Source organism: Sardina pilchardus, chromosome 7 (assembly GCF_963854185.1).
Source record: "Sardina pilchardus chromosome 7, fSarPil1.1, whole genome shotgun sequence".
Taxonomy (NCBI): Eukaryota; Metazoa; Chordata; class Actinopteri; order Clupeiformes; family Clupeidae; genus Sardina; species Sardina pilchardus.
In genome coordinates, this window is record NC_085000.1 from 6,385,667 (window position 1) to 6,400,100 (window position 14,434).

Consider the following 14,434-nt stretch of genomic DNA (forward strand, 5'->3'; position numbering starts at 1 on the left):
CTTGAGAGGGCCATTTTGACTTTGGGTTTTGGACATGCAACACTACACTCAGACACATTGCAAACATTCAACATCCATGCATTACAGACAACTGACTTGGACCCATCTCACACTCTTTGTCGTTTGTTTGTTATTAGTTGATTAATTTGCTTTGGTTAATAAATCCATATTTTAGTTAACAATCCAACCTCTCGACTCCCTCTTTTGTTGTGGCCTTACCGCTAGGTCATAACATGGGGGCTCGTCTAAACAAACTTTTCTTCTGTTAGTTAAATTTTAGTCGCACATTCATTTTCGTCGTTAATTGTTCTGTGGTTGCTCCCTTTAGGTTTTGCATGCAATTGTCGTTTGTCACGGACCTTGCCTTGCTCAGGTGCAGGGGGGGTAGTGAATTTGGTGCGTGTGGCGCACATTCATTGGCAATTTGCATGTGTTCCTTTTTGTGTGGGAGTGTAGAGTTGGGATCGCCTGGATGGTCTGCTCAGGTGCAGAGCGTCAGGTAGGCTCGTGGGCTGGTAAATCCCAAAAAATTGTCCTTTGGTGCCGGTAGGTACAATTTGGTTCGCAGTCGTAGCACTGGTGTCTGCTCAGGTGCAGGCAAGCAGTGTGATTTGGTTGGGCTGCTGCTTGCATAGTCGTTCGGGGGAATGCCGTAGGCTAGTGCAAGTTTTGGTTCTTTGGGTGCCGGTAGGTACAATTTGGTTAGCAGTCGTAGCACTTGATTGGTGTCTGCTCAGGTGCAGGCAAGCAGGTGTGATTTGGTTGGGCTGCTGCTCACATAGTCGTTCGGGGTAGTGCCGTAGGCTAGTGTGAGTTTTGGATCTTTGGTTTCTCGCATATTAGGGGTTGAAGACCAGAGATGCGAGGTTTGTTTGGTTGCATACTTTGCTTGACTGTCAGTTTGCAACAGTTATTTTGTCGGCTTTGTTGGTTTACAGTATGTGTGTTGAATGTGCGACGTATGTTTTTCTGTGCCTTGCTACAGGCTAGTCTATGGTGATGGTCGTTGGAGCCTTAATAACCTAAGTTTTGCTGACATTTGTCTCTGCAATAGAGTTCATCTCTGCTTGGTGAGTGCGCTGCACTTCTTTGAAGGGGGGCGAGAGAGGTTGGTTGGATCGTTTAGGTAATTTTGTTTTCTTTAGTTATTGGCCTGCGTAGTTGTTGTGTGTTGCTGCTTAACAAAATAGTTTGTTTGCCACTTTAATTTGGTATGTCTGTTTTCGCTGTTAGGCTTAAGTGGCGTTTTCCCCTTTGGGTTGCGTCAGGGGGGGTTGTAGTGTTGTGGAAATGCGGTTAGTGTCGATCATCTTTGGGTGATTTGTCTCGGGAGCACGTCCGTGGGAATTTGCGGGGTTGCCTATTGCAGGTCGCTTTGCAAACCCGCTGGTTTAACCCTCATGTTGTCCTCAAATCTTACCGACGTTCGTTGTCCTTGGGGTCAATTTGACCCCAGCTAAAAAAACTCTCAAAAAATGATTAAAATTATTTTTTTTACCCAATTTTTTTTGTGGTAGGTACTTAACAAGAGTGTAATAACCACCATCAAAAGCCCTACAAAACAATTCCACCCCCCCCACACCCCTTTATGAACCCTGGAACCCTGACTGGCAATATGGCCAATCCAGTGTCAACAGCCCAAAGGCTGACTTTTTGGACTTTTTCAGACCTGCCAAAATAACTTACATGTAATATGTACTTTTATATGCAATAATGATAACTACATGTTCTCATACTATTACAATAATAATATCCATAATTTGTCAAATATTCATTTTCATCATGTTTCATAAAAATGGGGTCAAATTGACCCCAATACCACCAACGTAACTATTTTTTTTACAGGACATTGGAAACATATTTTTGTGCAAATTTCATGTTTACTCTGTTGTACCCTTCAAATGAGGAAAAGTCATGAAACTTGAAGCAAAACAAAAAAAGTGAACCATATATTTTATGATGTTAAACACTGCTTGGGGTCAAATTGACCCCAAGGACAACATAAGGGTTAAGGTGCATAACCCGCCGCAAATCCACATGAAGACGATACTGTAGGTAAGTTTAGCTAGCTTTGGGGATATAGCTAGTGGGAAAACTTTTGGTTAGTTTTGCCTTATGCCAATTAAAGTGGTGAATGAATTGAAGGTGGTGTAGACATTGTTTTAACAGTTGTATGCATATTGTAATTTAATTGTTGTCCATATTGGATGTTTTTTGGGCCTAAAAGTATAAAAAAATTCAGAAACCTATGGTTTCTGTTTTATGGGGGAGGGTGTGACGGCCTGTGAGGCCTTCTGCTCGTTGTCTTTGTCTTGGTCTTGTTTTCAGGTGTGCTAAGGACCTAACGAGCTGATGGGCTGCAGCTGAGGTGTGCTGTTAAGAAGGCTGCTGCTTCTCCCCTTGAGAGGGCCATTTTGACTTTGGGTTTTGGACATGCAACACTACACTCAGACACATTGCAAACATTCAACATCCATGCATTACAGACAACTGACTTGGACCCATCTCACACTCTTTGTCGTTTGTTTGCTATTAGTTGATTAATTTGCTTTGGTTAATAAATCCATATTTTAGTTAACAATCCAACCTCTCGACTCTCTCTTTTGTTGTGGCCTTACCCCTAGGTCATAACACACTTAATTTGCATATGAAAATATGACCTTACCGCAAATGTATGGCAACTGAGGGGAAGGAGACCCTCAACTGTGCAGTACAAGTTTCATATGAACATTACATTTATTCATTCAGATGTTTTCCATCCAAAGCCACTGGTGCCAACTACTGTATATTACAAGGGCCACTGGCCAGAGAGTTCGGGGTTAAGTGCCTCGCTCAAGGGCACAACGGGGGAAGCCGGGTTATTGAACCCACAACTTTCCAGGCTACTGCACGCTAGCCCAGCTCCTTAACCTCTATGCTACAAAGAACAGCATCCCCCACGCTTGTGCGTACAGGTTGCCAACTTCTCTGTAGACAATTCATTCAGCGTCTTAAATATTCCCAATCCACTGCCTAGTGCCTTCCAGGAGAGCATCCTTGTTTGCTTGTTTTTAATCTGAGGCTTAAGACTCTCCAGACATAAATGATTCGGTCTTATTCACGGTGGCATGCTCGTATGAATGCTGCTCATGGCAATACAAGCAGTGAATGACAGGGACAATAGACAACATTAAGACGTGAAGCGTTAAATATACATACTCATGCACATGTACATGCACATACACACACACACACACACACACACACACACACACACACACAGGAAACTATTAGTGGCGGGATGTTGACAGCCTCATTCACAGAGTGAATAGGTTCCACTTCATGAGTGATTTCCCATAAATGGCTTCAAATTAAATAGCCTTCAGCAAAAGCTTATCCCGGCCAACTGCATTCTACTCAGACAACAGCACTGCTTGCATTCGGGGTTGGCTTGTTAAACACACTTAACACTCTCACATAGCTCAGCGCAGAGACAGAAGGCAGAGAGAGAGAGAGAGAGAGAGAGAAAAAGAGAGAAAAAGAAGATGCATCAAACTTGTCTGACATTTGGCCCCTGCCCCCACCACCCTCCTTCTTTCCACCACTCAACTTCCTGACACAAATATATACACACACACACACACACACACACACATACATACACATACACACACATACACACTCCTTTCTGACCCTAACCTAGGACCCTCCTGACCATAACAATTACCCTCTCCCATCCAAAAAGACACAAACATTCACAATTTCAACCACATAGACACACATATACCCACATATACCCATTCACAATATCAAACACACATATGCACCCAATCATATGCACACTCTAAATCAAAATCCCAACACACACACACACACACACACACAGACAGACAGACAGATCGACAGAACGTCAAACGTGTGCACACTTGTATGCCCACAAACACACACACACACACACAATCCCAATCCCAATCCCACAGACAGCACTGACAGTCCCCCACCATCTCCCACGTGCACACGCATGTACACATACACACATCTCCAGCAGTTCCCAGAGCGCTCACGCTCACCCCCCAACCCCAAACATACACACACACACACACACACACACACACACACACACACACACACACACACTCAACACCGGCCTGCTCGACTCACCGTCCATGTGGCGGACTTGGCGGTGCTGGACTGCTGGAAGGTGACCTGGAAGACGTGGGGCCCGGGGTAGTCGGTGTTGGAGGGGATGGCGGGCGCCGGCGAGGCGGCCTCGAAGGTGGAGTTGGGCTGGGCGTAGGGCGAGGGCGTCGGCACGCTGGAGGCGTTGTCGGAGCCGAAGGGGCTGGTGGAGGAAGCGCGCGGTGGCGGCGCGCCCAGGCTCGACTCCATGCTGTTGCTCAGGAGGCTGTACTGGGACTGACACACACACACCGCAGCACACGTCAGGTAAAGGTGAGCTCTGCGCCGCTTTTCTTCTCTTTTTCTTTCTTTTTTTTTTTCACAGGGGTTTGACGGGGGAGGGTGGTTAAGTTAGTAAGGCAGACACACACACACACACACACACACACACACACATACAGATTCAAACACACACACACACACTCAGGGTGGGTCTGGTTACAGCTTCTGTGGGATTTAAAGGGCAAGTAGAAGTAGTAGCCCCAACAGTGGGGGAGATGGGGGGAGGGCAATAGAGTGTTCAGCAGTGGCCTCCGGGGCAAGAGCAGAGTTGTAAAACACAGGCATTATCTGTCCGCTGCCTAATTGCCTGGCGAACCCCTCCATCTCTGAAGCCATCCTCCTCCCCCAACTCCACCATAAATCACAGGCAGCACACGCAACAGATGGACAGCAATACAATAAAAGGGAGAAAAACATTAGTTCAAAAAAGTACACTACTTTTTTATGTGTTAGAACTGCCACCGGAAATTTATTTAGAATGACATGTTTGTCAAAATAATCAGTTTTACTAAATCATTTAAATCATGTGCTTGCTATTTATATTGATATTCTACATAAGTATACTCATAAAAGGTATGGTATAGGAAGTCCAGCATTTGCACTGCTACAATATGTTTTTATCATTGTAAAGAACTCCAACACAGACGTAGAAACTTGAGGACCAGTCCAGTGAATTCCCTCTACTTCTGTCCCTAAAACTGGTCACCAACCTGAAGTGCACCCTACAACGCAATCCATACAACCATGGGTCTCACAAATATCTGGACATTTTAGGCCCCACACAGGTAAGAAGGAGAAGAGGAGTTTTCTGCTTTAGGGGTTCGGTCCCATGACCCAACCCTCTAGTTGACGACAGGCAAACAAACACACACACACACACACACACACACACACACTGAACAACAAGCAGTGTTAGTAGAGTCTCTCTTTGCTCTCAGCTCCAGGTGCAAACCTCTATGCAATTTCTCACAGATGTGCAGTGCAGGTATAATAATGAAACACTTTTACTATGTACAACTAGATTCTGTCAGTTTAGACTAACATGCCAAACATATTACTGGCCAGTCCCAATAAGTCACCCCCCCCCCAAAAAAAAAAATCATATGCTAAGATAATTCAACAAACCCACACACACACACACAACATTTACCTTTTTCTTCACGTAGTACATTATCCAAAGAACTCTCTTTCTCTGCAGACCTAATCAGTGCACTTTAGCAGCATAGCCCACCAGCCCTACTTTAGACAGGTACTGGAGGTCTACTCTACTCTCTACAGTGGCGCTCACCTGCACAACTCAAATCTCCCACTCTTCTGTTCTCTCTCTCTCTCTCTCCTGTCCCTCTCTCTTTCTCTTTCTCTCTCTCTTGCTCTTTTGTTGCTCTCTTCCCAACTTCCCCCAGGTGCCTGTGTCCCTGACAAAGGTGTGATCCCCACGCCGAAGGAAAGGAGGAGAGTGAGAGAGAGAGAGAGGCGATAGAGGGATGGAGAGAGTGAGCGGAGGAACGCACGTTGGCCTAATTATGACATGCCCCGGCTGAAGCAACAGCACGGCACAAGTGTGTACACGCACGTAGAGAGCCTTCACATCACACACCCGGCCTGAGTCAACAGCAGCCAACAGACATGAGTGTGTATGTGTGTGTGTGTGTGTGTGTGTGTGTGTGTGTGTGTGTGTGTGTGTGTGTGTGTGTGTGTGTGTGTGTGTGCGTGTGTGCTTGTGTGTGTGTGTGTGTGTGTGTGTGTGTACGTGAGAGAGAGAGAGATGAAATACTGGTTCAAAGGTCAGCTGTGTAGGTCAGACAGTAGCCGTTTCCAATTCCTGTATATCAGTCTGGCCATTATCAAATAAAGTCTCCTCTCTGCTGACCAGGAAATAAACATAAACATCACCTTGCCCTTGGCAGCCTCTGGCCTGTACACACTAGTAGTGAACACAGGTAATGGTAACAGTTTAACCTGACTGGCAACAAACATTATGAGAGAGATAAAGACAGACAGAATATGTCTGAATGATCAACGGACCCTCAATTAAACTTTTAGTAAATGAATGACAGAAATAAATATAGAATGCTATTTAGTAGAATTGAAAGGTGTTTCGAACTTGATGTAGGCTGTCCATGGGCTTCATCAGGTCCCTTTCCACAGGTGGGTTAATAAAGCATCATGCAGTCTGCATTCAAAATCTAGGCGCTTGATTTTATACACCTGTGGAAAGGGACCTGATGAAACCCATGAATAGTTTTTGTGTGTGTGTGTGTGTGTATATGTGTGTGTGTGTGTGTGTGTGTGTGTGTGTGTGTGTGTGTGTGTGTGTGTGTGTGTGTGTGTGTGTGTGTGTGTGTGTGTGTGTGTGTGTTAAAGTTATGACAGCCAATGGCAGCAAATGTGCCAACTCTAACCTTCACCTTAAACCCTGGGAAAGTTTACAAACAGATCAAAGCAACCGTTTGGTTTCAGCATACTTCCCCTCAGTGATCCTCTATGGAAACCCCCCTGCTCAGGACCCTCGCTGGCTGAATGAGACAGACATGTCTCTGTGCCAGTCAAATGGACCTGTCCACTGACATGGACACAGTCAGAGGAAAAGTCAGTCAACAGACAAATGTAAAAGCCATCACACACACGTTTCAGACATTTTTTGTTTCTCCAATCGGGGGCTTTCCATGCAGCCAGGTGGGGGAAAACCAGCAGCTCTGCCATCCCAAATGTTGGACAAGATCTTAAGAGACTGTGAGAATCTCTCTCTCTCTCTCTCTCTCTCTCTCTCTCTCTCTCTCTCTCTCTCTCTCTCTCTCTCTCTCTCTCTCTCTCTCTAGAATACTAAAGAATGCACTTCAACAAGTTGAAACACAACCATAGCCACTGAATGTGCAAATGCTTTAGTGTGTATGAGTGAAGGTGCATGCATATCTGTGTGTGTGTATGTACTGTAATACACAAATGAGTGTATTTTTGTCCGAATAGCTGAAGATCGATAAAGAGACACACACATACACACTGTGCAAGGGTGTACACCACCCCCTCCCCCCCAAACACACACACACACACACACACACACACACACCAACTCAACCGATACCACAATACATCCCACCCCTTGCTTATCAATACTAAAATTGAGGGACCCAGCAGACTGATAGCCCATGCAATGCCAAAACAAAATGACCAATTACAAAACCAGTCTCTAGGATGAGGTCCCCGAGCCCATACTTCACACAAACATGCAGAGCAATCATCAGCCGTGTCTGGGATGGACTGACCCGCTCTGACCAGATGAGGGGCTGAGCCCTGAGTCCAGCTACACTCAATTCTATGAGAAAAGCTACGCAGCGCAGCGCTTAGTCAGCCACAGAGGTGATGGACTTGAGAGGCACTGAACAGAGACGCCACAACTGTGACAAAACACCGCCCTCTTCTGGCCAAGTCTGGAAAGACATGTCTGGGGAGCTGCAAGCTGTCACCACCACCATAAGCACCTGTTGCATGACTCTGCCAGCACAACATAGACTACACTGACAATAAAGCTTACAGAAATATACTGTTACAGAAATACTAAATGCCACCTTAAAGTGTTTCATACTAGTTTGCAAACATCTCATGATAACACATGATGAATCTAACTTTGCAAATGCAAACGTTTGCAAAATCTGGAATCCAAACACTTCTTCTACAATAACATTTTGAGTTGTAATCAAGACAGCAAAAGTCAAAAGACCTCCAATTGACTCAATGAAAAAGCACATCCATTCGAACCCACAGCACAGACTATCTTTAAGTTTTAAACAACTTGTTTCCCGACAGCTACAATCCATGAAGTGTGTGCAGTGTCCTACCGTACTGAGACGTCTCCCTGGAGCAGTGAAGTAGAGCATCGTTACAGGCCCACCTCCACGGACAGAGCCACCACCTGCCCTCCCACCACCACCACACACGTCATGTGACCCCGCTGACGCTCAGGTGAGCTCTGGACCCCTCTGGACCCCTCTAAGTGGTGGGGTGGCACCTCCGAGTGCCCGCGTGGATCAAGTGGCTAACTAACTAACTGGCTGACTGGTGCCTGGCGCAGTGGCTGGGGTTGGGATGAGGGAACTTCTACTGAGCACGCTCACTTTAACTTCCACCCTCGGCCCTCAACGCCGCCGCCGCCGCTGCAGCTAACAACAGAACAGGCTCCGCCCCCCTTCCCCCAGCCCCTCATGACTATTCATTAACCCGGCCGGCAGGCCCAGACTTGCCCAGGCGACAGGCCGGACCCTTCCCAGCATGCCGAGCGGAGGGACAAGATGAGAATTGATTTCCACTTGCACCTTTGCTCAGGAAGAATTGACTTGGATGTGGGAACGCCAGCTTTCTGTGTTACGTGACAGAATCAATTTTGGAGAGTTGCAATGTGACGGGATATATGACTGCTTTCACAAGCCAGCCGAGAATTGTTAATGACCTGGGGGAGGTCACCACAACATTGTTTCTGTGACGCACCTGAACTTCACCTCACCTTACCTGAACTTCATCCTTCCCACCTGAACAGGGTGACGTATAATAAGAAGATGGGACGTTGCGCAAGTTGCACATAATAACAGTAATGCAATAATCTACAAATCTCGTACACTCATTTTTAGCTGCAATAAGGACATAAACAACACATCACATGTTGAAAATGACAAATGTGAATATTTCATGGGAAATATATTCATTTTGAATTTGATTTCAGCAACACGTCCCAACGGACATGCTTACCACTGTGCTGGTTCACCTCTTCATTTAAGAACATTTTACAAATATCTAGGAACTAAGACCAGTTGCTAGAGTTTTGAGAATGAAAGGCTTCTTGCCCATTGTACAATTTCAGATGCTGAACAATCAGGGGTCTTCTTAAAGGAGAATTCTGGCGATTTTTCTCATATGTTCATGTTCATGTTCATGTTCATGTTCATGTTCATGAGCCCCCATGTTCATGCCCCCAGTGTAGCCCTGTAGCTGCCTGGCAGCTCTAGCTGTTGGCTGCAGCAACTTGACTTAGGTAGAACTGATTGTTTTCATGTTTTTTTCCCCTCATGTCAACAGTATACTCGTGACCTTGAGACACAGAGATCAATATGAAAAATCACCACAATTCTCTTTTAACTCATTAAGACGGGACCCACCTTATAAGTGTTTCTGCCTTTAAGGCCTGATGTGCCGTCGGAGTGTTTCTGATGCAGGTTTCAGCAGGTGGTTTTAGAGAGCCCTTTTAATAGGCACTGTAGGTCTTAATGAGTTCATCAAGTTTTTAATTCCATGATGCACCCAACTGACAGGTCTGGACTGCAGGCAGTTCATTTTAGCTTCTAAGGAGTCATACGGTTTAAATATGTGCAGAAATCATTTTGCTGTTGTTTTCCTGATATATTCCAAGGTCTTCCCTGAACATGAGGCCATCTGGATGGCAGTATATCATCATACCATTATAGATGCTAGATTTTCAACGGGACACTATAACAAGTTGGATAGTCCCTGTCCTCTTTAGACCGGAGGATACAGAGTCTAAAAAATTATCAGAATTACACATTTTGATTGGTCTAATCACAGGACCTTTTTCTACTTCAATTAGCTTTGGCCCATATAAGACTGTGGCATTTCTGTATCATGTCTAAATACAATAACTTCTTCTAGCTTACACTAGCATTTGTGAATGAAGTATCAAACTGTTAGATTTCTAGGCTATCAGACTGTGCCCATAGACAATGATTGTCGGAGGTTTTCCTGAGCCCATACAAAACCACAGACATCCAATATTGTTAACAGTATCCCTTGTTTTCAGAGATTTCCCTGGATTCTCTGACGATTTTAATGATATCATGTATAATGATATCCTCCACTTATTCACAATTTCATGTTAAGAAGAATTTTCTTATATTGTTTCATCCTTTGCCCACACACAGTGATGAATACCTCCTCATCTTTACTTCTGAGAGATGCTCTTTTCAAACCCAATCATGATGCTAGTTAACACAATAAGTTGTGAAATGTTTGTATCATTACACAACTTTTCCAGCATTTTGTTGCCCCGCCGGTCCCATTATTTTTAGATGTGTTGCTGGCATGAAATTCAAAATGAACATAGGAATTTCCATGGAATAGTCAAATTTGTCATTTTAAACATGTGATATGCTGTTCCCTTTTGCAGCTAAATATGGGTTTATGAGACTTGCAGATTGTAACATGTGTTGTATGTACTTTTGTAACCTCATCAAACATGGCTTTTGTGATTTTTTTCAACACAATAAATAAGCATACTTCTAATGTCATTTTAGAAATACACCGGAATTAGCGGAATACTGTTTAAAATCATCTTAAATAGAAAATGTAAATTTTGTTTGGTACAATTAATTGATGTATTTGTAAAAACTTCTCAACAAAGAACTGTATCTCCTATTTCTCCATTATCAGACTCAGACACATGTATGTGAGAATTATCTGAAACTTCAACAGCTCTGTGACCATCATCCAGTCATATACAATTCATTAATGCTTGAGCCAGAAACCTTTAAAATTTATTCTGAACCAAAATCTAAATCTTGTACGACTTTAAACAAATTAAGTTGAAATGAAGTTTGCTACTTTTTGAGCATAACCCTTTGTGTACATTATACACCTCTCTTTCTACTCTGCCTCTCTCTCTTGCTCTGCCTCCTCCCCTCTCTCTCACTCTCTCTCCCAGATGGGTAGGCAGCAGGTGTCACCTTGCCAGGGCCTGTGGGGTTGTTCTCTAATTAGGTGTCACCCCCTCCCACCTAATCCCACAGCAGACTGCCGACTGCAGACCACGCTACAGAGAGAGGGAAAAGACCCCAGGAAGAGGGAAAACACACATGGAAAAGAGGGAAAAGACCGGCGGAAGAGGGAATCATGGAGGGAAGATGGAGTTGTCTGGAGGGAAGGCATTAACCCATTCCCAAACAGGAAGAGGACGCCCAGAGCCACAAGGGAATGGAGGGCCATTATACTATATGCATCGGTCCACAACTGACTGACTGAACAACAGATTACATGAATGGATGAATGAGTGAAGGAAAAAATGAATGAATGGGGGCATGGGGTAAAATACTATATCTAAGCCATATTTAAATATTAAAACTTAAATATTAAATTCCATGCCCATAATTGCAATCAGAGATCTGCATCAGGCAGGTAGACTAGTTGGCTAAATTGAGAGTAGTCTTAAAGATGCCTAACAAAGGCTACAACAATACGCAACAATTTATGGTCACACTGTTTTACACGATCGCAAATACATGCCAGTGCAGGACTTTGTTATTCCAAGTGAAATCAATTGAGGTCTCTCGCTCAACCCCCTGACATTTTCTTTAGTCATCAGTTGTACTTCCTTTAATTTAGAGCTGAATTTGGAGTCAGGCAGTGGTGAGTGATAGGCTACTGTGGCATAACAATTCTCGTCTTTATATTGGGGGATACATTTTGAGCCTCGATGAATACTCGGTTAGTTGAGTACTCGGGGGGCTTGCAGACCTTCCTTTAAATATACAGAAGTAGGCTACTCAATGTAAGTGAATGAAGATAATCTGAGGCAGTTAAGTGGGAAGGTTTTCTAAAATTGGCTCATTTCATGTGGATTATCCCATGCATAGATACATACGTACATACCTGTTGACACCCCCCCCCCACACACACACACACTCAAGACGGTCCCTGCATCACTACTGCGCTCTCCCCCAAGTGCATTCTTACCATGACATTGTCATTCATGTCTCTCATGTGGTACACGTCCATGCAGACTTCTGCCCTGTTTCCTGGCATGTTGGAGGGGGTGCCCCTGTCCCCATGGTGACCACTGGGGTGACCGCCTGGGGGCATCTCATAGTATGTGCTGTCTGGCTCCCTGACAATTGATAAGAGAGATGTGTGCATGTTTAGATGTGCGCAATCAGGAGCGCGTTTCCCAAAATCATACACAGCAACTGCCAGAGAGTTATTTCCCCAGAGTATAAGGTTATAGACTGTATATCTTTAACACTGTAGAGTCTATCGAGGATTATTAACACTTGCCAGTGTATTTTAGTTGACTCTTGTCAGTGTCCATTCTTTCCCCAGTGTTGGTCCAGAGTTTAGTTGCTAACTTTGCTGATTGCAGTGCAATTTCCCATTGCCAACCAACAGGTTGGCAGCTATGGTTTTGCACCCCACTGTAGTAAATTATTTGAATAACTTTTGACTATATCTGGCATGTGTGACTTGTCACTTCTATCAGATTTGCTAAATGTGATTGTTGTCATGGAGACAGGGTGGGGCACTCACAGGCTGCTCCACAGGTGCTCAAAGGTGGTCCCGTCATCAGCAGTGGCAGACTGGGACATCTTAGGAGAGGGGCAATCCACCGGTGGGCAGATCACTCTGAAACACATACACACACCAGGTTATTCCAGTTATCATAGACCCCAAAACACATACAGAACCAGACCAATCCAAATATTTTTACTGAAAGTATTTTAGCAGGGAAGGGACCTCTGATCGTGAAAAGAGGAGAATCATGTATAATGCATCTACAAACCAAAACGGAATATGGCTTAGGAACAACACAAGGAGACATCCAGTGCCTGATTAAGGGTCAGCTCAGCCAGCTTGTTGACCTCACACAAAATACACCACGACTAATAAAATATACCCAATCAAACTAGGACCAGGTGATGGTGAGCATGGAGTAAGCTGCATTCACATCCCCATGGTGCAAGATGCAAGGATCATACTAACCCTCTCATACTCCTCAGTCATGTCAGAGTAGACTGAGGACAGAGAGACTGTTTCGGTCAGCTCCACTAATTGTTGGATGGGGAAAAACAGATGATATTCAATGACTTCATCACATGACACTGTGTCTGGTGTAACAGATACACACATATCTGTATCTACCCCCGACCCCCTCCCATCCCTACCACATGGAATACAACACAATTATCAGTGTAGCACAGTCAGTATTATAGAACAGTCCATTTAGTTTCTCTCCAGTTAAATGTCCTGAACTCTTGCAATTCCATTGCTCCATGTTTGCATGGTCCGAAGGACAGCTCCTAGCATCTAAAGCTACTGCTGCTGGTCCAATCAGGCAGAGATTCAATGAGCAGCCCCAGAGATGCTGCGAGTGCAAGCCCTAACCTGCCCCGTCCTTCCCCAGAGACCCGAGCAGCCTAAAGGTGCATACTGGGCTAGACAGCCCTTCGGAGGCTCACTGAACAGTCTGGATCAGAGAGCTCTGTTCTCATACAGGACAAGAATATCACGGCAGGAGCCAGACACAGACAAGACAACAAACACACACACACACACACACACACACACACACACACACACACACACACACACACACACACAGTCACTCAGTCACAAGTTCATATACCCATAGATGCGCACGCGCGCGCGCGCACACACACAGCGTAAGGACGGAGGTAAAATGGTGCCAGTGTCGATGGATAATGCCTTCACATACGAAAAACACTCTAGTGCTGATCTGTTTAAAGTGAATTGTTAGTTTGTTAGCTACTCAGTCATGTATTTTCCATGACAGACCAACAACCAAATCTCTAAGGAGCGTTCCTATTAGTCACTCCCCCTATTGCGCACATTGACAGAGCATGGAATGCAGGTGGGGAAAAGTCCCTGCGATGCATTGCTGTGAGCAATTGCCGTCACAAATTGAAATTGAAGATATTTTACATGTAAGATTATAGATTATGTGTAGTCGGTCCAAGATGAATATGATTTGCAATCACTTTAGACACGTGCGCAAATAAAGCGCAGCCACTGTTGCTCTGTTGCTATGAGGACTATGCGCTATCAACAGAAAAGCTTGATCAAAACAAAAACAAACTGAGCATTTCAAATTGAGTGTAAGAATTCCCATAATAGGGAAACTGATCTGGGTCGTGCTTCATTATTTGTGTCAATCTTATTAAATCAGGCGGGTTGAACAAACATTTGTTTTATGTCATTTTAAAAT

At 44.5% G+C, this 14,434-nt stretch overlaps 1 protein-coding gene across 1 annotated transcript in view; it reads right to left on the reverse strand.

Moving 5' to 3' along the window:
* The window catches only part of tp73 (tumor protein p73), a 24,766-nt gene extending 18,933 nt beyond the window's left edge, over positions 1–5,833 (reverse strand). Inside the window, exons 1-2 of the mRNA XM_062540511.1 lie at positions 5,591–5,833; positions 4,141–4,395 (exon numbers count right to left, since the gene is read on the reverse strand). Coding sequence (XP_062396495.1) covers positions 4,141–4,395; positions 5,591–5,611 — 276 coding nt within the window. The 5' untranslated portion in view covers positions 5,612–5,833. The remainder of the gene's footprint in view (positions 1–4,140; positions 4,396–5,590) is intronic.
* Between the last annotated feature and the right edge of the window lie 8,601 nt (positions 5,834–14,434).